Below are 23625 nucleotides of genomic sequence, written 5' to 3' on the forward strand. Positions count from 1 at the left end.
ATAGACTCTCGTTCGTAATTCCTTATGTAGCGCCCTTTAGACACAATCTACTATTGTATTGCACTAACTGACCTTTGACGGTGACCTTGCACTTGGTCTCGACCTGTCCCTGGCTGTTGATGGCCCGGAGCACGTACTCCCCTTCATCTTCAGGGAACACCTCGTGGATGGCGAGCGACGCCACGCCGTTCTTGTATTTCAGGTCTACCACCTGGACAGGATAATAGTGATATTTGTAAGAAATGATTTTATATATGATATGCTTACAAAACAACTGGAAAACATGCTTCTAATATGGCAGCACTCAAGATACACGTTTCATGGTCCCTTTTGCTTCCTTTATGAAAAGTATACGGTTGAATTTTGTTCGATTTTACAATGAGGCAGAGATATTGTAATTTGTTGCGTTTTTTGCGCTTTATTTTCAGTTTACTAATAACATATCTATTCCTTTTAATATAAATGAAAAACTTATTATCAAAGAGAACACAAGGCTTATCTGGCAATTATCAGAGATTAATGGGACAGGCTCCAATTAAGGGTGTCTTTCTTCTTTACAACATCGGTTCGCGAAGGAATCATGGCTCTTAACTTTTACTGATAAGATGCTGATAAACTTGAGCATTCACATGTAATGTCATATAAATCGAGCATTCGCCGTTATTATTTAGTCGACTTGAACAAAGAACAGAGCCAAACATAGCTTAGATCATTCTAGTCAACGCTTTAATCAATGCTGGTCAAAAAATGTAGGTATTAGTGGATGTGATGACGTCGGACCGATGCTCGCCAGAATGCTCGTTTAAAACACAAGAAACAAGTCAATTGTTTTCGTAAAAAAAAACTATTAGCAAGTGTAATTGTTGTATATTTTTTTAAACAATAAGTCAATCTTATTGTTCGCAATGGTGACCATAGTCGTATGTAAGTGTGAGAGCTACTTACGTCTGAGGAGTGCAGCGGCTGGCCGTTCTTGAACCACTCGACGCGCGGGTCGGGGTCGCCGCGCACGGCGCACGACAGGTTGAGCGGCGCGCCGTCCCGCGCCGGCAGCGCGTCCGGCAGCGCACGCGCAAACGACGGCGCGCACATTGAAGCGTCCGACGCCGGCACTGCGGGGACGCACCGGTGAGTCACAGGGATATGATAGCCAAGTTGGCGGTAGTATCATGAGGTAGGGCCCCGAATTTTGCGTGCGGCTATTGACAGATTGTAGGGAGAGAGCACCGCTTTTTATCGATGTTATCGACAAATCGATAGTTTTTTTTTATTGATGTTTTCATTAAATAAAACCTCAAACTTTCAGATGATACGTTTTCTTTTCAGCGGTCAATGAAGAAAAAAGTTCTACTTATCGGAAAGTTAAATGCTTCAATGAATCACTATAATTACAAATACCTTTGTATTTTACAGCTTGAGCAAATATCCCATCCTTTTATAACACTATTCCATTGTGGCATTCTAAAGGAAGGCCTTTGGTAAACTATGGCCATCTTCCAACTAATCATTGCTGACTATACTTACAGACGAGCTCCTTGGTGGTGCTGCGCGAGCGCGAAGACGTGTCGGAATCCAACTTGGAGCCGTATTTCTTCTTGCTGGCGTCCACGGAAGACTGGGGCGAGAACTTGGGCCGGATGGCCGCGTGCGACTTGGCCGGCGGGTCGATCGTCACCTGACACACACGCACCGTATTAGCCCAGGGATCACCCATATTGGGGTGCGTTGCTTGAAATAAAAACAACTTCAAACAGGGAAAAGTATTGCCCTGTTTGTTTTTGGGTCACATCTTGCAAGTTCATTGTGATTCACTTCCAGTTCGGATTGACTAGAAATTTGGTATAGGTACTTGTGGGTTGGATGGAAATACCAGTACAGTAGAAAAAAGGTCAGCCACCAAAAAACTTGTATTAAAAATGTTTTTTTTTTTGTAGAAACTTAATTAAATTATTAGTAACAAAAGCACGTGGACTTTTTTTAAATATTCATGTGAAAAAAGATATTATCTGCCTCGAACTATCCCTCTTAAGCTTGTAGTAAATTTCATGCAAGATATTGCCATTAAATCTATTCCTGAACCACACGTAATAGGAGCTCCGCGAAGCGCAATTCCGACGACTTAGTATCATTTAGTGGTGATTTTAAACGCTGTTTTAATTTTGGTGCTCATTTACTATGTCAGGCGGTTAGTTAAACAAAACTGTCGGAGTTTACCTTGGTCTTGGTGATGATGGGCGGCGGCGCGGGTTTGATGGGTTTCTCGATGTAGCGGCGGTCGCCCGAGTGCAGGAAGTTGTGCGCGAGCGCAGCTTGCTCCGCGCTCACCACCTCGCCTTGATTAAATGCAAATAAACGAATCAAACACTTTGTACTGTTTTTTTATTTATTTATGGTATGTGCTATATTAAAGCTGTGATTTACCTCTGCCTAATGAATCCGACAGATCCAGATAAAATTGTCACGGTATGTATTCCTTTTAACATAGATGCAAACCAGAACAGACATGACATTAGATCACAGTGGCGGGTGACACTCTTTCTCGGCACGGATAACCTCCTAACGCCCAAGTCAAATTTTTGATATTATGAACATCAAACTTTATGTCATTTATGATAGAGTTTGAAGTTCAAATTACAATAAGTCCTTTATAAAGGACTCTGGGCGTTAGAAGGATAATACCGACCCTGTTTTTCCTGTTCACGCCCATAGAAACTGACATGAGCTTCTATGAGCGTGTACACGAAAAACAGGGTCGGTATTTCCATGTCGGTATTATCCGGGCCGGGAAAGAGTGTCACCCACGGTGGCTAAACGAGGATGCAAAGAGAATGGATGTAACAGCGGTAACGTAAAAGAGATAAGTTGGTGTGCTGCCTTGTTGTTGATAAATGTTTATTGTTGCTTGTTGTGTGTAGTATAGTGCTTTTGTGTGTAATGTTATGTTGTTGTGGGTATTGTTGTGTTATTATGTGTACTGTCATGTTGCTGCGTGTATTGTCGTGCGTTACCTTCGACGATGACGACGCAGGAGGTCTCGTCGCTGCCGTGGCAGTTGGTCGCGACGCAGGTGTACTTGCCGCTGTCCTCGGGCCGGCAGTCCACTATCTCGAGCGTGACCACGCCGTCCGAGTTCGACATTGAATAGTCGAACTTGGACAGCTCTTTGCGGTCCTTGAACCTGTCAAAGCGAGTTAACACTTTAGTATACGATAACAATCTCGCAAAGATTATTCATTATTTACATAAAAAACGCAACTTCTAAAAATAAATAATTATCCTCTCGCTTCGCCACGCTGTCTCGCTCCACTCCAAGGCACCCTTAAACTAGCGACTGGTAAGAAGAGCCTAGTGGTTGTTACAGAGGGCAGGGATATTCGTTGCCTGGCAAACTTTTCGATTTAGAAATTGTGCGTTCAATAAAAAAGCACGTTTTAATGAACTCCGCCCTTTGCCATATTTAGTGTCCCGTATCGTCGAGCGTGGCTGGCCGGGCCTGTGGGCCGGGGCCGCAGGTACTGACCACTTGACGGTGGGCTGCGGGCGGCCGCTGAGGCAGCACAGCAGCTTGCAGGTGTCCCGCGCCTGCATGACGCGCGGCCGCAGCTGGAACGTGAACACGGGCGCCGTCTCGCTGCTCTCCTGCCAGAACGTGTAAGGGAGCGCCGAGCGCCGCCGCGGCGCCTCCGGCACGTGTTGTCTCTGGACACGAGGGACCGCTGCACAAAAATAACTTCATATTGATACAATCCTTAACCCCCGACGCAAAAAGAAGGTGTTATAAGATTGACGCCAATGTCTGACTGTCTGTCTGTCTGTGTCATCGTAGCTCTTAAACGGATTGTCCGTTTTTGATGTGGTTTTTTTACGTGAAAGCGAGTTTCTCTACAGAGTCTTAGCAATGTTTGATTAAAATTAGTTTAGCCGTTTTCGAGATATTAAACTTTGAAGTGACAATGTTTTTCAACGTTTCTAAGTTGATTAAGTTAGGTCATTGTTGAGTGTACTTGGAATGTCGTCCAAACGCAAATCCTGAGCAAATTTCAAGATCATCGGATCAGTGACAGTAAATAAAATATGACTTACAAGAGTTTGACACGAACAAATAAACATTGCAAGTTAAATAAAAGCTTGTATATCCATCATAAAAATGATCATCTAAAAAAGAGGCTTAAACATTTGACCATTTCGTGTCCTGATAATGTTTTATAGAGAGACAGAACAGGTAACAAATCATTGGTGAGAGCTTAGTAAGTATCACTTCCGTTGTCACTAACCTGTCCCAAACAACTATGGCTGTCACAGTATAGCAGATTCAATCACAAACTTTATATAGAAAACTCCAGAAATATCTTTATAAAAACAACAAAGAATTTCAACTTAACAGAGCGAAGTTAAAAATTAATTTGTTTCTACAAAAGCAACGCTTAAATTACACTAGTCACCCAAATGTATCACGAAATCGGACAATAGAAAGAAGCTATCTACTAATATAATCTAGATTTCGATCTGTCTGCCTGTGCTGTGCTACCGTCTGACTGTAGTATTTTCGGCCTCGGTTAGTGCCACGGCGGTCGCGGCAAGAATAGACTGACCTAGATGCACTAATCGGCTATCAAATTGATTTGTTTTATGATATAATCTCGACAGTTTTGATTAATCGGGATTAAATACAGCGTCTATTCATGAACGCTTTATTTTATTACTCTTTTATCTGGATTTATATTACTCAAACAAATGGATTAAAAACAGATACAATTAATTTTTCCTGTACAAAATTGGTTAAGAACAAATGTAAGTATAAAAGTTTGTGGTATCATTCCAGTAGAATGACATTGCTGGGCCAAAATGCTAATAAGTCATGAGAGATTGATCGAGCAAAGCAATGTAATGCTACTGGATTTATTTGACTGGAAAAATATAAACTGGGCTTTCATTGCACCTTTAGGCATAAAGGGTAGACATCGAGAGAGCCGTTTCGGTCTAAAATTGTTTAAATGTTTTGATCGTGGAATTCTCATACATTTTGGACACAGTGGGGATCCGGATTTTATTCCATGTGTTCGTCGTGTCATATACCATCATCATCATATCAACTATAAAATGTCCTCTGTTGGACATAGGTCTCCTCCAGTTGCTTCGGTTGGAAGTAGCACCAAAAAATCAGTGAGCGTCCTCAAATCCACATAATAACCTGTGGACGACAAAACACCGATGTTTGGGCCCCAGAAGACGCGTTCCTCAAGCCTAAGTAAGTATGTACATTTTCTCTCTTTACTATCTAAGAACATTTCCCAACAAGCATGTCAAAGTAGTATCGGGCATGTGGTAAAACAGCACTCACGTTGCACGTTGAGGAAGACCACTTCCTCCCGGAAGCCGTAGTGGTTCTCAGCGCGCACGATGTACTCGCCGCGGTCCTCCAGCTTAGCGCGGTTGATGATGAAGTAGTAATCGTCTCCCGCGTATCTGAGGGAACGTCGTTTGTTGATGATTTGATTGTTGTTTAATTTTAATCTTCCGTCCGGCAGAGAAGCGGAGGGTGGCTGTTGGTAAGCTAGACTAATCTGAGCAACTTGATTGTTAACACTAATAGTTTGTAATTTAAAACAATACGATGCGGTTTACAATGGTCCAAGGTAGATAAAAAAACTGATGGCTTTCACAATAGGGTATTTGACAACTCCTGAATTTTCCATGTCTTACTCGTATATATTATTATGAAAATATATATATACAGGCAGTGTTTACCGGAGACAAAACTTAAATCGAGAGTTTGTAGTGAAAAGACCTTTTGGACCTCGTGTTCGAAGGCTGGCAAGAGCTGGCTCAAGATCGTAAATCGTGGCGTGATCTGGTATTGGAGGCAAAGACCCACATTGGGTCACTGCGCCCTGACAGTAAGTAAGTAGTATGAGCATGAGCCACTGACCTCTTCATGAACTTGACGGACTGTCGCAGCTCGTGGTTGTTGTGCGACCAGGTGACGGTGGGCGCGGCGCACGCGATGATGCGGCAGTACAGCTTCACCGACTGGCCCTCGTAACAGAACGCAGACTGCGGCCGGATCACGAACCGCGGCGCCGCCTGCCGCCGGTCTGCAACCAAACACGACCACCAACGGTTTGTTAAAAAGGGTCAAGGAAGAAACCAATGGCGATCAACGAAAAACACTGGCCCGCAGAGCCTAACGGGAGCCAGACTCTGTGAGTAGATACGAAATACCTCTAACACTCTCCCCCCGTTGAAACTCTAGGGTGTTGTGTTGGGGATATGCAGCCAGGATTTTCAGCCGGTGACAGTCCAGAGATTCTATTAACGCAGTCGGAATCATCATCATTTTCACCACTGCTTTCTCTCACACGGTATAAGACGAGTGTAGAGTAGAAAGAGACGGTGAATGCGATCGCGAGCGCCAAAGCGTTAGGCAATACGGCCACAGATCTATCTGGGCCTTCCCTTGCGTCCATAATAATAGATTTTTTTTAATTTTTTATTAGTGTACGATACACTCCCATCTCCATTAAAACACCTCATATAACACTTAGCAAAATCAAGGACCTATTGATAAGAAACATTTAAAGGGGTTCTCAAAAATGCTTACTCAACAGTTTTCTGAAATATTTCGAATTAACTTTTAAAAACTTTGTATAAACGCGAGCATCCGATTTCGTCGTTGACAAGCGTAAGGTACTGATGAAAGCTCTTAACTCACCGAACTGTCCATCATAGATCTTCCACTTCTCAATAAGCAGCTTCCTCAAGCTGCTGTACTCGCTGAGCCGTCCGATGGGCAGCGCGAAGCCGGCCCAGTCGTCGTACCGGCTGCGCAGGCGATCGCGCAGCTTCTCATAACGGCGAGCCTCGATCGTCGCCGTGCGCGCTGCGGACGCGTCGCCGGCCAGCCACGGATGGAGGAGGCACTCGTGGGCGGTCAAGCGTTTCCTGGAACGGACGGACGTTATAGTAAACGGCACGGAACTAGAACCTAAAATCATATTTCCCTCTCGCTCGTTTAAGACAAATGTAAGCAAGAGAGTAATATGATTTTGGGTTCTATTTTCGTGCCATTTACTATAGGTACTACTGATTTTAATTGAGGACCTGTTATAGTAGATTGTACAAGTGCGTAAAATTTGCCATTTTACTCGATATGATAATTACGAGCTGCCAAGCGAAAATGATATATAAGTCTTAGCAGAGCCTACGAACTATGAGATCGTGGCTTTACGCCGAATTTTTTTTCCCAAAATGATTAATTTCCCAGCTGTTTCATGTGGAAACTTTTCTAAATATATTTCAGGACTATCCTGTAGATATAGAGTCCTATAGGTTAGGTTAGTTTTATATCAATTCTGAAGTACTCACAATTGAAAAACAATCGTTTGTCCATAGAAACAGTTAGGGAATTATTTAATAATTTAGAAAAATATTTTCGATGAAAAATTAGAAAACTAAGAACACTGTATTAATGTATGTCAATTGCGAGGAAATTTAATAGAAAACTTGCAAATTGATTTAGAAACTTTTATTGCTTATCCTAATTATCAATACTTACTCCTTATTTTTAACAAGCAGTCGTCTGATGAAGTCCTTGGCGTCTTCCGAGACGTGCATGAAGGCCTCTTCATCGAACTCCCAATCGCACGCCTTCACGTTCTTGAGCGTGTCGATATCGTTGTTGCCGGCGAACGGCGATAGACCAGACAACCTGTTGTGTACAAAGAGTTGGTTAAGATCCTGGTCACACCACCAAATTGTAACCCTTAATCCTGGTCACGGCACCAAATCGTGAAATCCAATCCTGATTACGGCAGTAAATTCCAACAAGAAATACAAGACCTATTGAAAGTAAGTTTAACTACCTGCATGTTTATCATGAAACTAATTAATTACAATCTTAATACAAATAAAAAAACAAGTGTAGGCATAACACATTTATAGAATGACGGCACCGAGTTTATCTTCTTTGTGTCGAGCCATATATCTTATCATAATAATAAATATATCTACAGGCCTCCTAGGAGGAATAAAAATTTGTAACTATTGTTGTTTTCCCGAAATAAAATGTATTATTATTATTAAAAATGCGTTAACTCACAGCACGTATGAGAGCACGCCGACGGCCCACATGTCGGTGTAGAAGCCGACGGGCTCGCGCTCCACGATCTCGGGCGCCGCGAACTCGGCCGTGCCGGTCGATATCTTGACCACTTCGTTCGGGTCCAGCTTGGTTGCCAGACCGAAATCGATGATCTGGAAAGAATGATCGAGATTAGATATTTTTGATCTGTTTTTCATTATAGAAGTTTAAAATTATAATATGACAGATTAAAACCCAGGCTTCCTCCGGCTAAGGGAGCCAAAAATAAAGCAGCAGAACTATCACATAGGATCCAGAATGAAATGGCATCAAGAATACAAGTATAAGGACTATAGTATATGCTGTGGCCGTAATGTCTAAGGTGCTGACGTTCGCGATCGTATTCGTCATCTCTTTCTATCCTCGTCTTATAGCGTTTGTGTAACGATGCGTAACGATTGTGATTCCAAGTGTGTTAGAAAATAAGGCCTCTGGTCTCAGGCTGTTTGGTATGTAACCGTGGGGCCACGTGTCAGATTTTACTAGAAGATTAACTTAAGCAAGCAGGCGAATTTAGCAACGTGTAAGGATGAAAGATAAATCATTTCCCTATCCAGTGATCGTTTCGAATAATTTCTGCTTAGTGCTACTCTATGATACTCATGGCATATTATTTCCCAAGCTTCAAGTCTCTGGCTACAGTGATTTAAGCTGTCTGATGTTTGTCAGTCCGTGATGGTTGTGTTTTAAAGACTGATACTTACTAACATACTTTTTATTTTACGTTTAATAAGTAACGAGATTTCACGACACCTTATAGCATTTTCGTAAACCAACAACAAAATAATAATTAACATTTTAATCTAAACCTACCTTGACATCGGTACCGGTCCTTGTCTGGCACATGACGTTCTCAGGCTTGAGGTCGAGATGGATGATGTTCTGTTCGTGCATGTGTCTCACTCCCTCGCAGATCTGTCGCATGTAATGCGCCGCCTCGGCCTCCGACATGTTGTAACCAGGCTCCGTGATGCGCTCAAACAGCTCACCGCCCGACAAGCTGTAACAATGGTTTTATGTTATCTTTTCACTGTGTTAGCTTGTGGGTGGTAAGTGGGAATACCATTGTAAGATTCAAGCTTGACGAGTAGGTATTTTTTTTAGCATACTTTGAAAGCGTGATAACTTCATGTTTCGACTTACAGCAATTTTTAAGTAAAAAATCAGTGGCGTGTTAAATACTTTCCAAAGTGCCATCAATTTTTCATTCAAACATACCCTAAAACAAAATTAAGGCCTGTTTCGCCACTTTCTAATCATCATCATCATATCAACCGTAGGACGTCGACTGTTGGATAAAGGCCTCCTCTATACACCTTCAGGTACTTTGGGCATCCGCCTAGCGCCCCTTTTTTCGACCACAACGGCCATCTGTTCTCCATGCTATATGGCCTGCCCATTGCCACTTCAATGAGCTAATTCGCTTGAAAACGTCGGTGAATTTTGTTCTTCTACGTTCTCATTTCTGAGTTCTAATAGGCACCTGGTGTTCTAAGTGACAAATAATAATGGTGCCTCTAAAAAAAACATAAATATCAACAAAAAACTCACAACTCGAATATCAGCACCATCTCGTCGTCGTCTTCGAAAGCGTCGTGCAAGTTGATCAGCTTGCGATGATGCAGCTGGTTCATGATGTCTATCTCTTTCTTGATGAGTTCCTTCTCCATTGCACCAGCGACCGGAATGAACTTGGCGGCGAACACGTTGCCAGTCGCCCGCTCGCGGCAGCGGTGCACGACACCGAACGCACCTGTGCCTACAACATTAGGGCACACCTCATGCTTCTGCTGTGGTTTATCACAATATCCTAACCCATTCTGATCTCACCCTGCATATCATAGCTAAGGTTTGAAATTTCCATCATACTAATAGTGGTGTAAAGTTTGTTCCTTGGAACCAGGACCGGACTCAGCCATCAAAGACAAAGAACAAAAGACAAAATTACAGCCCGTGTTCGTTAGACATAGAATACCTACTCATACTCACTCCTTAGAAATAAGCCTGTAAAAGTTAATTCGCTGAGTTTAGTTTTCCTTTCGATCGATAAAAATAGATATTCAAATTAATTGGTTAAGTTGAGCTGGTGCGCGCGGCGCCCTGTAGTACAGTCGTATCATTTGATTCCTGAACCACCGGAGAACTTTCCCACAGTAAGCGTCATAATGAATTCCCTTGTCAAGCATTGCGATGTCACTATGACTTTTTCTACGAATAGGTTCCATAGTGGGTCACGATTCAGTTGGTTCGCTAGTACCTGGCGCCTCGGGCAGATGGACTATTCATCGATAGCGCCATCTAGTGATATATTTATTGCCAGAAAACTCTCATCCGAGATCTATGGTATTATGCCTCAAAATATCAAACCACTTTTAGACCAATCTATTTCTCATAAGAAGACATTGCCTTTTTAAACTTCATTGTATAGACTTGGATAACTTATAGTTAAGATAAATTATAACATTGTAACATTCTGTACGTGGTTCTATTAATTACGTGCCAATTATCAACTCTACGAAGATGCGCATTCTTATAATTATACAAGTCACATTCTTTTATCATAAATAAATATTATATAAAAAGCGCAAATCGTGCATATGTTTCTACTAAAACCTTGAAAACAAAAAATATATTTGTAATTTAATAAATAAATAATGAAATTTAATTGCGTTAAGTGTTTAAATAAATATCTTTCTTAACATGGGGATAGCTGGAATAGTTTGTTTTACTTCAAAGGTTCTTTGATTTTATGAATAATTATCATCATTTACTATTTCTTCATTTAAAAAAAAAACAAGTTACTGAAAAAAATAAACGATCAAAAGAACTCTAGTTTTTTGACACATACTTAAAAAGTTCTTCCAGTTACCCCTTACCTAATTATTATCTATAGGCCATGCCATTTCTTAAAACGAAACAATTTAAATATAATTAGATAATAAGAGTGTGCGTGCGAGAGAGACGCAGATAGAGCAACCACTACATCGACCTATTCACACACCTCTCGCCTTCCGTTTGGACGCGCACTTCACGAAGTCACCTGCGAAATTCACCACTAAAGTAATTTCTGTAAGGCTCAATTTTCTACTGCATGTTAGTAGTACAATCATCAACATAATTGTGTAATCATTAAACAAAAGAACAGAAGCAAAATGTCAATGCTCAAAAATTTATAGGTATTGTAAAATCAAATCGAAAATATGAATTGATTTTGCATTTGAATTTTGAGCAGTGACACTTTTTTCTCTCTTGTGTTTGATATCCAATTATTTATGTTATTGACTGTACGTTTAGTGTTAATACTACCCTCGGAAGCAACTTCGTGAGTGTGGTTTAGTTCTAGAATTTATTTTCATGCTTTTTTGTTTTAAAATTAAATCTACTGTCATTCCTTTTACCAGTCGTAATATCAAATGCCTAAATAACTGTGCAAAGTGTTCTTTTATGTTTTATTTGTTTAATCATTCATTAACTTTTATCAAATTCAGGCAGCATTTCAGTTACTTTATCGCATGTTACCCAGCCTAAAGAAAAACCATCGATTGAGCTCTCATTGATCTGTAAATATAAAATTTCATGCTTGTTTAGGTACTGTTAACTACGCAGTGTAAGGAATAATATTCGACGTGCTTAGTATACAAACCATTCTGTATTTTTTTTCCCAAGACATGTCTGATGCGCCTTAGACTTTAATAAAATATTCGTGCTAACAAACGCTACTACAATTTATATCACTGCACAAAATTAGCATGCTTATAAAAATTATGTCTTTTGTCATAATTTATAATATAATTTCCACTCTTAAAAATACGTAGCTTTATAGGGAGCCGAAGGTGAGAAAGATCGTTAGGTAATCTAATATTGATTCACAAACGCCTGCTGAACTTGTGTTGATTTAAGATTCAACTATCTTTATCTGGCTCTGACGCGTTGACATGTGCCTTCACTATTTAGTTTACCAGTTTACAACTTTAAAATAAAATTGTATGAATGTTAAACGTTCAAAGTTGTTACTGAATTGCCGACTATTAATTGCAACGCACAGAGCAACTCAGGAAAATGGAACCTAATTACTAAGCAATACAATCTGTCAGTAACATGACGAGCTAAACTCGATTAAAGCCATGAGTTATCCAGTTTATTCCACAGTGTGTGTCTCACGGTATGGACCAAGATCCCATGACAGCCACAACTTCGTTACAGTATACGAGTAAAGGATGAAAGTTATTTTATCAACTATTAAATAATATAATTTTGTCAGGCGTCTATTAAACATATTTTGTTGCTTGGCCTGCCAAACCCCCTGGGGTTGCCCCCCTATAAAGTGTCTGGCAGAGAAGGAAATAATTTTCTAATATAATTCCGATCAAAATATATAAAAATTGAGTTTTATACTATGACGAAATTAAGATGAACTATTATGACTTTTGATACGTGTTTTTTTTTAAAGTGCTCAATATCCAAATTTCAGCTGGGGATCGTTATTACCTGCGTTACAACTGTACTTGTAAAAAACTTTCAGCCTTTCTCCTATAACGAAGGTCTGGCTGCCGCGGGCTCTTGGCTCTAGTAGTTTTATGTTCAAATATTGTTTCATTATCTATTCTATTACGTCCAGACCTACACCAAGTAGCCTGGCTAACCAAACAAATATACACTGTGCCAGCCACTCACCAATCTCCTCGAGAATGTCGTATTTGTCGTAGACGGAGCACGTGCTGATGTCGACTGGTTGCGGCACATATTTGCTGTAGATGTCGAACACGTAACTGTCGTAGTCTTTGACGGGGCCGTGGTCGGCGTTGGTGCGGATGCGCTTGCCCGTCTCGTCCACTGCAACACAAAAATATATAAATTTTAATATCACTGTGTTTCGTTTCTTATGTTTGTGTCTCAGCAACCTAATACAACATTTATATTACTTTCTATATCAAAATGGTTGCCTGGAAGAGACCGCTTTTAAGCGACCGCCTATTTTCTTTCATCCTTTTTGCGTTCTCGAGATAGTTGTTTTTGGAAAAAAAATATGAGATATTATATCTATAAAACTGACTGTATAAAGAAACAGAAAACAACAGGGAAACACTCAAAGCGCATTTTAGAACGGAATGGCGATATGGCCACCGTGCCCGCTAGCTCACCCGGTCCCACATTTGACAACAACTGCGTGCCTCTTACCACGAAATTCAGCGCACGCGGTGCTAATTTAAGCAACAGTCACTACTCCGAGACGTTATCAAAATATCTATGAAGTCTCAGCCAACAGACTTTAGCAGCTACAATATAGCTAGTGAACGTACCAGGATATTCCTTCTTCTTGAACTCCTTCTTGACGACGGCCTTGGTCTGCACGAGGCCGGTGGGCTCGCTGGGCTCGGAGCGGCCGTAGATGTTTTCTGCGTACACGCGGAACTCGTACTGCTTGCCTGGCACCAGCCCTGTGATCGCCATCGTCGTGAATCTGGAAGGGGATTGTGATAGAAGGAGCTTAGGTAAAGACCTTGTTTCATCTATATGCTGTTTTAAGGATAGGTAATCAGGTATCAGAAGGCTCCTCCTCTCCACGTTTGCTCTTATCGTAGTATTAGTCTGCATTTATCGTACTCTCTCATTCTCTCTCAATTTTGACATTTGTGACAGTAAATAGTAAAGTCCCGTAAAGATGAGCGGCGGTGATTATATTCCATCAGATGATCCGCCTGCTCGTTTTTCAACTGTCATAATATTAAAAAAAGTTCCATATTAATTTATATGAAAATGAATCTAATTTCCATTCGCTTTTTTCCCCGAATGTTTTTTTCCCACAATGTTTTTTTACTGAAGCTTATTTTCGTTTATGTTAAGTTTGCGTCGGCCCAAAGTATCAAAACCACACAAAATTAGGAGCGACGTCAAGACTGTTTCTGTATCGATTCAAATCGGGAAAAAAAACGCGATTCTGAAAATAAGTTTCAGTAAAAAACATTCGAAAAAAAAGCGAAAGGAAATTTTGCTATAGGTAAATAACAATTTTGGGAAAATGCTCTAACCAGCCCTGTTTACTCACCTGGTGTTGCCAACTCGTATCCAGCTGGTCATCGGATGCTCCCGCTTCTCGACCAGATAGTTGGTGATGTCGGAACCGCCGTCCCAGACGGGGGCCTTCCAGCTGAGCGCCAGCGAGTCCACGCCCACGTTGTCCGTGGCCGGGAAGCGCGGCGGGTCCGGCCGATCTGAGGGTAACGAGGGCGATAAGGTCAAACATAGGGGGTAATGGAAAAAAATGGGTTGAATTTGAGTGATAATTTGATTGCGAAAGGAACTTACTTAAGCGTAAGCGTTTCATAAACGTTGTGTACACTCGAACCAAGTGAATCGTGACCCACTGTAAAACCTTTTCGTAGAAAAAGTCATAGTCAAAAAAAGTCATATCGAATTGTTTGACAGGGGAATTTATTATGACACATACTGTGAGAACGTTCTACGGTGGGTCAGGAATCAAATGGTTCGACTGTACATTACGGTTTTTGCAGAAGTGAAAAAAAAATGTATGTTTAATAATAATAATTTGAAAAAACTCTGAGCTGTACAACTGTCAAACAGAATCTTACTAAAACATAAGTAAATATGATAAACGCCTTTCCGTACCACAATCTTTTTCTAAACTAGGAATTCAGGCGTAAACTGTCGCTTACCGCTGATCTCAATGTTGATGATGGCGGAGTCGGAGCCGAGCTCGTTCTCCGCGGAGATCCTGTAAGGGCCAGAGTCCAGCTTGCTCGCGTCGCGGATTGTTAGGATCGCGTGCCGTTCTGAAACAAACACGCATGGATTAGGTAATTTAAAAATTGTGTCTATTTTAAATCTATTCAGTCAAGATTTTGAGAGAAAATCGTTACCAAGAGAGAGCAATGGTTCTGTAGATGTTGAGATTCCATATGGTAATTTGTTTTGATAGAGAAAAGAAAAAATATAAACGGAGAATTTGGTAGCTGCAGAAGCAGCTTGCATAGTTCCGCCATTTATCACTATCTCATGCTTGCAATATGTATTAAATAAGAATGATTGTCATAATCTTTCCGCCAATTGAGTGACGTACTTTTTACGAGTTGTCAAAAGACGAATTTTCCGTAGATAGTTATAGCGTCATATACTTGAGAGATCAATCGACTATTTGTTTTTTACTCAATATTTGCAATATGTTGTAAATTAATCTGGTTATCAGAGTTAAAAAATAAAGTGGTTTCTTTGATAGGGCCGTTTCTTGGAATTCTTTTATTTATATGATGTCAACACTATTCCCCCCTCTTTTAAATATGAACGTTTATCTCTCACCTTTCCTCTCAACGTGGTAGTGCAGGCCAGACTCAATCGTCTCTCCTTCTCGCACCCATGTGATCTTCGGTATGGGATGACCGGTGAAGGGAATCTTGACGACGACGTTTTCGCCCTTGTCGAAGTATGCCGTGTCACGGAAGCGAGGCGGCACGTTCAGTTTCGGCGCGGCTGGGAAAAAAAGAGGCGAGTTCTAAAATTTGTGGGGTTACTTGTGAGAGTTACACATTTGGCATACAAAAGTACACCACTGTATAAGCAATATAAGGAAGACGAGAATTTAAATGCTAAATTTCTTCTTTTTTGTCGGATACTCTTGGCAGAGCAGTCGTGGTCACGCAGCACGCCAATTAATTCTGGCCAGTTTTCCCTGGCCGTCGCTTCTCTGGCGCAAGTGTTAAGAGGTTTTAGAGAGGTTCAGAGGTTAGGTCTTTTATCTAGTCAGTCCAGCGCATAGGACGTCCTCTTGATTTTTTGCTATTTAAACGCTACTTTCACCCAATAGATATTTATTTAAACGGGTTAAAAACTAAGAAAAAACACAGTGGTAACAAACTTAGCCTTTTGCTGAAATATTTAAGACTATTTAAACACTTTTGTATTATAGGCTGAGAATGACGACGATGATGCTTAAAAAATAAACAGGCAAGACTCACTCATGATGAGAAGCTCAGCGCGCGTGCTCTTGACGCCGGCGCGGTTGACAGCGCGGCAGACATATTCATCGGCGTCTTCGCCGAACACGTCGACCACTGTCAAGAAGTGGTTGTCGCCCTCGCTCCAGATGCGATGACGCGGCCCGTTTGTTATCTCACGAGCTCCTGTAGGTAAATATATGTATCGTTTTAAAAGCGTTATTAAGAGGCTAAGAGTAAGGTGCGGCACAGTTGGTGCTGTGACCAGGATTCATTTTAAATATTTTTGGACAGTTCTAGTAAAAAAAGCAGTGCTTTAAGTTTGACTCATATAATTTCTCATCCAGCGCAGAAAGTTACAGTAAAGTTCTGTCAGGCGTTGACATTCTTAGATTTTCTGTGAATTTCTACAGTAGGATAAGAAGATTTAGTTGGTTTGATTGTGCATCATCTCCATTGGGTAATTTTCTACTACACTTAAAGTTTTTGAAAGTAAGATGGCAACCGGTAGATTCAAGTAGCGAGTTGTCGATCATTATGGCGTTCTAGCAAGGAGGCCTTTGTTCAGCAGTGGACTTCTTCTAACTGATGAGAATGACGATCAATAGTAATAATTTAAATAAACATACCCTTGTACCAGCTGATGGTGGGTTTGGGGAAGCCAGTGATGGTGCAAGTGAACTTAGCGTTGTGGTACTGAATGCAGTTGGCGTTCTTCAGTGGCTTCACGATCTCCGGCGGAGTCGCAGCTGAAAGCAAAGACGAGCGATTAGACAATACTTTGCAATACAAGACAAAAAAAAAAAACAAATCAGCAAAAAAGTTTGAATGTCCAATGACCTTGAATTTCGATTTCGACTACTAACTTATGCAGAGAAGTAACTTCTTCCAAGGTTAAAAGATATTACATATGAGTATGAATGGCTATGTAACTTCTGTGTAGCGTCTATGAAATAAAAATTTAATTTGCAAACAGTAGTAAACTCCTATATTTTATACTTCATCATCAACTCAACTTGTAGGCTACGTTGTGCTAGTATTAATATATTCGTAGCTTATCTCTTTCAGACTTATACATATTGCGATCCCGAGCAGACTCACCTCTCGGGTCAACGACCTTGACCTCCTGCGAGGCGGAGCTAGGTGGACTAGGTCCGGCCTCGTTGACGGCGGTGACACGGAACTCGTACTGCCGCCCCTCGATCAGGTTCGAGCAGTTGTATTGGTTCGGCAGACAGAGCGTAATATTGACGCGCTGCCATGTCGACGTGCCCACTTCGCGCTTGTCGATCCAGTAGCCTACGAAAATGAGGTTCAAATTAGTGAAGCTAAGTACACCAAATCATAATGTAGACTTGCTTTGTGAAGGGCCTTTGACAGTCTTTGTAAACCGAAATACCTTAGATATTTTATGATTGATCACCCAAAACATTAAATCTCAAAAAAAAAGGATTAAGATATCAGGAATAAAGTGCGAACACATCGAAAGATATAGCTAAAATATATCGTAATAATAAAAAAAACATTACATAGTGAGAGTGCCTCAAGGCACGCTTTTAGACCGTTGCTATTTTCTCCGGTAGTTGAGGTAAAAGCGTGTTATTTTTACCTTGAATCCTGGCTCCACCATCGCTCTCAGGTTTCTCCCATTCCAGGTGGACGAAGTCTCCTCCGACCTCCTTGATCTTGGGGATGCCAGGTGCTGACGGCGGGTCGAACGGTGCCTTTGCCTAAAGAAAAGAAAATCAAATAAAGTGGATGTGTGGGACGGAACTCAAATTTCGAAGTAAGAACTGCAACGAAAAAAGTGACTTTAAAATATTAAATAAATTGATTTTAGCGTTGGTGTGAACACTGATCTAGTTTTTAAGATTCCAAATACAGAAATTTGACGTCACTGATTCGCTGCTTGTTTGAAGCGTAATTTCCAAACCACTGATTAACGGTGTGTCAACATTTTGCGAGAAACTGTGTGAATGGTACACGATACAAACCTGACGCAAGAAGTTTATGTGTTTACAGTGTGTGAAACATATTTTGAGTATTGGTCTGGTCGATCCTTAATTAAACTCACTCTAATAGGGTTGGCAGCGTCGCAGGCGGGTCCGACGCCGTTCTCGTTGGCGGCGTGAACCCTGAAGTTGTACTCCTGGCCTTCCGTCAGCCCTTGCACCGTGAAGCGCGTGTCACGGACCGACGACGCGATCGTGATCCATGCCGTGCCTGGGGAAAACGATCGATGATTAAGGTAATTGATTGATTCTGGCGTTACTTTGCGATGGTATCTAGGAGCAAACTTTTTACTTTTGTCCAGATTTGAGCTTATGTAATTTGATATTATTTATCTTCTTCAGCCAATAATTTCCACAAGAATGAACAGTTAGGGGGAAAATTTTGATATACGGATCAGCATTAATTTCATATTAAAAATTCCACACTATGATGCCATAACGACAGCGAAACTTCCTTGTCTTAGTCTTCCTCTCTCGTAGCGAAGTCCTCGAAAAAAGGGCTGTATTTTTAAACTTGACAAGTTATATCATCTGCGACTCACCCGACGTGTCGTTACGTTCAACGACATAGTGCGTGACAGGCATTCCACCGTCGTAGCTCGGCGGCTTCCAGGTGAGCGTGCAAGAGTGCTTGGACACGTCTGATGTCTGCAAGTCCTGCGGCGGGCCAGGCAGACCAGTCACCGTTACCGAGAAGGTGTCCGATGTCTCGCCCGAGTTGTTCTTTATCGTGATTTTGTAGGTTCCTAAGGGATAAAGAGAGGTTAGGAGCTGTTGTTAGGTAGCTTGCATTTTATTGCAGATAGTTTCTGGCAGGTTATATATTGTAATGTATGTGGACAGAATGGACGTGGTCATCGCCTGAAGATTGGTCGCAAAATAGAAAGGTAATTTGCCTTTCGAAATTTTCAGTTGGCAATAGACAATGCTGCTGCCGACTCACTTTCGTACCATTAGTTATTTTTTACGACACTAGCGAGAGAACATCTTTCCGATCTACTCTAAAACTGTACTGAACTTTTAAAACCCACACACGCACACACACACACACACACACACACATTGCCAAATAGGGTAGGCAGAGCACACGAAGCCCACTTTTAGCAATTTTTAGTTTTATGTTTGACAAAAACGGTACAATAGTGACAAGTTGCTAGCCTGTGGCCTACGATATATCTTAAGCTATATCCTCAGTCGTCTTTTACGACATCCACGGAAGAAATGGAGAGGTGTAATTCTAACCCGACACCACACGGCTAACTTTTTAAATATGGTTTATAATTCGATATTTTATGCTTCCACTCCTATCCATTCATTAGCGTTTCGATTTATGCCCCACAAATCAAAAACCTCACTAACCCATATCATCCTTGCTGATATCCTTGATGAAGATAAGGATGTAGTCATCGAAGACGGTGAACTTGAGATGTGGCGACTCGGAGACCTTGTGGCCATCCTTAGTGAGCGTGACGTCGGCGGGCTGGTCTCCCGTGTACAGGATCTTGATCTTGGTGTTATCGTGCTCCGGAAGGTGCAAGTCTCCTGGCATGCGCGTGATTCGTGGCGGATCTGGAAGGGAGATAAGTATTTGTGAAAACATTTTTACCCAAAAAATATTTGCTTCTTCAAATTTAAGTAAAATCAAACGGAAGATATAGCCTCCTAAAGAAAAAATGTATATCTTTTATATTTAGACTTTTTTTTAAGTATAAAGTTACTCTTTAAGCAATTAAAAAGATTTAGGTAACAGTGTATTAACTTTGAGTGGAATAATAATATAGCCATGTACTCACTGCCAATCTTAAGGTGACCAGTGCAGTAGATGAAGCCGATGTTGTTGACGGCTTCGCACGTGTAGTCACCCTCGTCGGCATCAGTTGCCTCAAGGATGTTTAGTTTCAACGTACCCTCGCGTGATTCAGCAATGAACCTGCATGAATTAGTGATCATGAATGTCTAAACGATTTAATTGTGAAAAATGATTGGTGTTAATGCAGGTATTACACCAATTTTTTTTTTTCAATTATTGTCACTAGATAAATTAATCACAATTTATTGGAAAAAATATCTTTACGTTTCAGCTACATCGCAGCGGCTTTGGCAACGAGTAAACGTATGTTATAAATCCTTGTATTTATGCGGGTGTGATAATAATTATGAGTGCAAATCGCGAATGTCTAGAATTGATTACAATTCGAGATCTTCAGCAAGCCGATGTATCGTATGTTACATTCGGTGCCGTGACCAGGATATAACTGATAGGTTGTTACAATTTGGTGCCATGACCAGGATACTACAGTCGACTGACCTTGTTCCAAGCACCAGTTCGCGGCCGTTCCTCAGCCAGCGACCGGTAGGAACAGGGTTGCCAGTGGCGACGCATTCGAGCGTAAACGGCCGGCCGAGTGGCGCGCACATATGCGGAGGCATCTGTTTGACCCATTCGGGCTTCGTGCCGCCGATTTCTTCGCCCGTGCGGATAGGCGTCGTGCACGATGATGGCTCTGATTTGCCTGTGGAAAAAAAGCATGTTTATATGTACGTTCTTCATGAAAACAAGTGTTTATTATGATGAGAATTGAGTTTTACATTTCCATTTTTTTTACCAAGTCAGATTAATACGAAAATATAGTACTGAAAATATGAAAAAAAACTATATCACAACCAGTAAAGATTCTTTACCAGCAGTGTTGACAGCGATGATCCTAAACTCGTAATCAGCCTTTTCGATGAGCTTCATGGCGGTGAACGTTGTGTCAGCGACATTGTAGTCGTTGCACTTCACCCACACGCTGTCACCCACGTCGCGACGCTCGATGATGTAGCCGGTGATGCGTGAACCTGAATGGTACAAAATGATTTGGGTTACAATACGTTGCAAAACTTAATTAGACAATTTCGCTGTTGGTGGTTGATTTGTTATCGAGCAGTCGAGCTCCTTACAATTTCCTATGATTCCAATTTTTTTTTTTAACTTTAATTGTTTGCATTTTGTAGCCTACTACTTGCATAATTTTCCTAGTAGTAATAACACGCTGGTTTAACTTGCTAATTAATAAGCCACCATGCTTCAGGGTACACCAAATTCTGCATTCTTCTAAAAATCGATAGGCAGCTGTCAATTAGTAACGCACTTGTCTGCTTTTACTGCACCACACTTATAGCACCGTGAGCAGCGAGTGTCTCGCTGGTACAGTACTGACCTCCGTGGTTGGCGGGCGCGCCCAGCTGAGATCAACGTAGTTTTTGCCGACACGCACCATGCGTTGTTTGACCTTGATCCTGCCCCGCTGACTTATGGCACCGTGGGCGGCGAGTGTCTGACTAGTCCGGTACTGACCTCCGTCGTTGGCGGGCGGGTCCCAGCTGAGGTCGACGTAGTTTTTGCCGACGCGCAGCACGCGCGGCGCGCGCGGCGGGCCGGGCGGGCCGCAGCGCGGCTTGACCTTGAACCGCTGCGAGCTGGCCGAGTACTTGCTGAAGCCGGCCGCGTTCTTGGCGCGCACGCGGAACTCGTACTCGTTGCCCGCTTCGAGGTTGTAAGCCTGGTGAATGTAAAATGTACAGAAATGTGTAGTGAATCAACTCATTGTCAATTTATCGAGGTAGTTTAGAGAAGTTTGATTTTCGGCCTCTTAAGAAGAAAATCGTGGGTTAGACCCGTTTCGCTACTCTGTTTCCTGGAACTTGTGTGTTAGAATTCGTACAAAATTGAACATATTATTTTCGTAAAGTTACATTCTGCGAACCAGTTCAATGGTGTCTTTTAAAGAGGTAGTAGAGTACGCATCAATTTTGTCACTTTTCATTGAAATCTATGGCAAAAGAAGCTTGAAAAATAGATTTACTCTAGTAACAGTCACTAGTACAGAATAAATGTATATCTCGTATCGGTCCTTATAAAGTGTCAAAATTAAATCAGCAGGTCGGATTGACAAAGCCCACATACCATTGTGGGATTACAAAGACATACGAATTATATCATACGTCTTACGAAGCCGCCTCACCTGGTACTGGCAGTCCTTGACGAGGTAGTCGGCGCTGTTCCAGACGTTGTCCCGGACGTCGCGGAACTCCAGCTTGTAGCCCTGGATGCGCGAGCCGCCGTCGGAGCGCGGCCGGTCCCACACCAGCGAGGCCGTGGTGCCGTCCCAGTCGGTCACGCGCGGCGCTCCCGGCGGATCCGGTATCGTGAACGAGAACTGGGGATCACAACGAAAATAACTTGAGGATGCGTGTTAAAGACAATCCAATTCAATAGTCTTTATTCTGAAGTACGAAAAAAGAGAGTGGAAGTGGCAAATTTTAATTCATTAACAGCTCTAAAACTGAATGAGATATATGACAAAGAAAAAATATTATATGTCTGAAAAGCCTTTACATTGATAATGCAAAAGTCGAATCCTTTATTGTAGATTCTAGAAATACTGAAAGTTAAATAAAATTACTCTGATGGGTAACTGGAGGGTTTGCCTTCAATTACATACGCTAAAAGATGATGGTGTACAAAAAATGTGTCTCAATTTTATGTATATTTGACTTACCTTGGCAGTGATATAATCGTCCATTGTGAGCGGATCCGAGACGCCATACTGGTTTTCGGCACGCACCCTGAACGTGTACTTCTTGTTGGGTTCGAGCCCCATCACATTGTAATGGCAGTTGCGAACGAACGACGATATCTTCACCCATACACCAGAACTATCCATCTTCTCGACGACGTAATTGGTAACTGGGCAGCCGCCGTCGTCCAAGGGCGGTTTCCAGCTCAGCGTGCACGTGTCTGGGGTAATGTCGGACGCTTCGAACGGCGCCTGCGGTGGCGATGGACGGTCCACTACCAACACCTAAGAACAAGAAGCAAATTGTAGAAACATGGAACATTTTTTAAACATCAATAACATATATCGTATTCGTGGGTGAAGAAGCAAACGTGCCCAAATACACTACCTTGTGGTACACTTTGCCGTATAGCGAGATAACAACTATTTTTTTTTCATTCTACTGATTCTTTTGTACTTTGTCTAACAGTATAAAATGATGATGTAAGTAATTACTTCAGCTCCTAACATTTGCTTGGTCGTTAAAAGCTTTCTTATTTAATCGAAAGACTAAAAAAAACCAGTATCAAAAACTCCAGTTAAATCAACTTCAAGCCGGCGATCACTATAGCAATATTTTGCAGACTAATGTAAGACTAATTTTATTGAAATATGTATTGTCACTATCAACATGACTTACTCGGCAGGTAGCGCTGTCAGAGCCTTCGCTGTTGACCAGCTGGATGGTATAAGATCCCGTATCCGAGCGCTTGGCCGACGTGTTGTAGAATACAGTGTCGACATCTGTCGTGACGAAACGTATCCTGCTGTCCGGGAACACTTCCTCGTTGTTTATGAGCCATGATACCTTTGGAAAGGAAAGATAGATTGCATTAAATTACACATGACGTTGCTTTTTAGTATGCATTTCAATACCAAGAGATAGACATATTTATTGTATGATTTTTTAAATTAATTCGAGT

The 23625-nt window shown here is 41.6% G+C and overlaps 1 protein-coding gene across 11 annotated transcripts in view; it reads right to left on the reverse strand.

Annotated features, from left to right (window-relative positions):
* bt (projectin protein bent) overlaps positions 1–23625 on the reverse strand; it is a 123495-nt gene that overhangs the window by 4580 nt on the left and 95290 nt on the right. For all 11 annotated transcript variants that reach the window (XM_074102716.1, XM_074102713.1, XM_074102712.1 and 8 more), the window contains 32 exons: positions 23343–23510; positions 22646–22948; positions 22109–22303; positions 21442–21646; positions 20784–20942; positions 20410–20614; positions 19895–20031; positions 19461–19670; positions 18644–18847; positions 18164–18312; positions 17699–17819; positions 17191–17388; positions 16719–16838; positions 16111–16275; positions 15455–15625; positions 14815–14931; positions 14187–14352; positions 13441–13601; positions 12815–12973; positions 9692–9899; positions 8954–9140; positions 8099–8253; positions 7556–7708; positions 6713–6942; positions 5930–6095; positions 5342–5466; positions 3521–3716; positions 3009–3178; positions 2215–2333; positions 1525–1675; positions 946–1112; positions 73–211 (listed from right to left, as the gene is read on the reverse strand). In XM_074102716.1, coding sequence (XP_073958817.1) covers positions 73–211; positions 946–1112; positions 1525–1675; positions 2215–2333; positions 3009–3178; positions 3521–3716; positions 5342–5466; positions 5930–6095; positions 6713–6942; positions 7556–7708; positions 8099–8253; positions 8954–9140; positions 9692–9899; positions 12815–12973; positions 13441–13601; positions 14187–14352; positions 14815–14931; positions 15455–15625; positions 16111–16275; positions 16719–16838; positions 17191–17388; positions 17699–17819; positions 18164–18312; positions 18644–18847; positions 19461–19670; positions 19895–20031; positions 20410–20614; positions 20784–20942; positions 21442–21646; positions 22109–22303; positions 22646–22948; positions 23343–23510 — 5479 coding nt within the window. The remainder of the gene's footprint in view (positions 1–72; positions 212–945; positions 1113–1524; positions 1676–2214; positions 2334–3008; positions 3179–3520; positions 3717–5341; positions 5467–5929; positions 6096–6712; positions 6943–7555; positions 7709–8098; positions 8254–8953; positions 9141–9691; positions 9900–12814; positions 12974–13440; positions 13602–14186; positions 14353–14814; positions 14932–15454; positions 15626–16110; positions 16276–16718; positions 16839–17190; positions 17389–17698; positions 17820–18163; positions 18313–18643; positions 18848–19460; positions 19671–19894; positions 20032–20409; positions 20615–20783; positions 20943–21441; positions 21647–22108; positions 22304–22645; positions 22949–23342; positions 23511–23625) is intronic.

The sequence above is a fragment of the Choristoneura fumiferana genome, chromosome 19 (genome assembly GCF_025370935.1).
Source record: "Choristoneura fumiferana chromosome 19, NRCan_CFum_1, whole genome shotgun sequence".
Lineage (NCBI taxonomy): Eukaryota > Metazoa > Arthropoda > Insecta > Lepidoptera > Tortricidae > Choristoneura > Choristoneura fumiferana.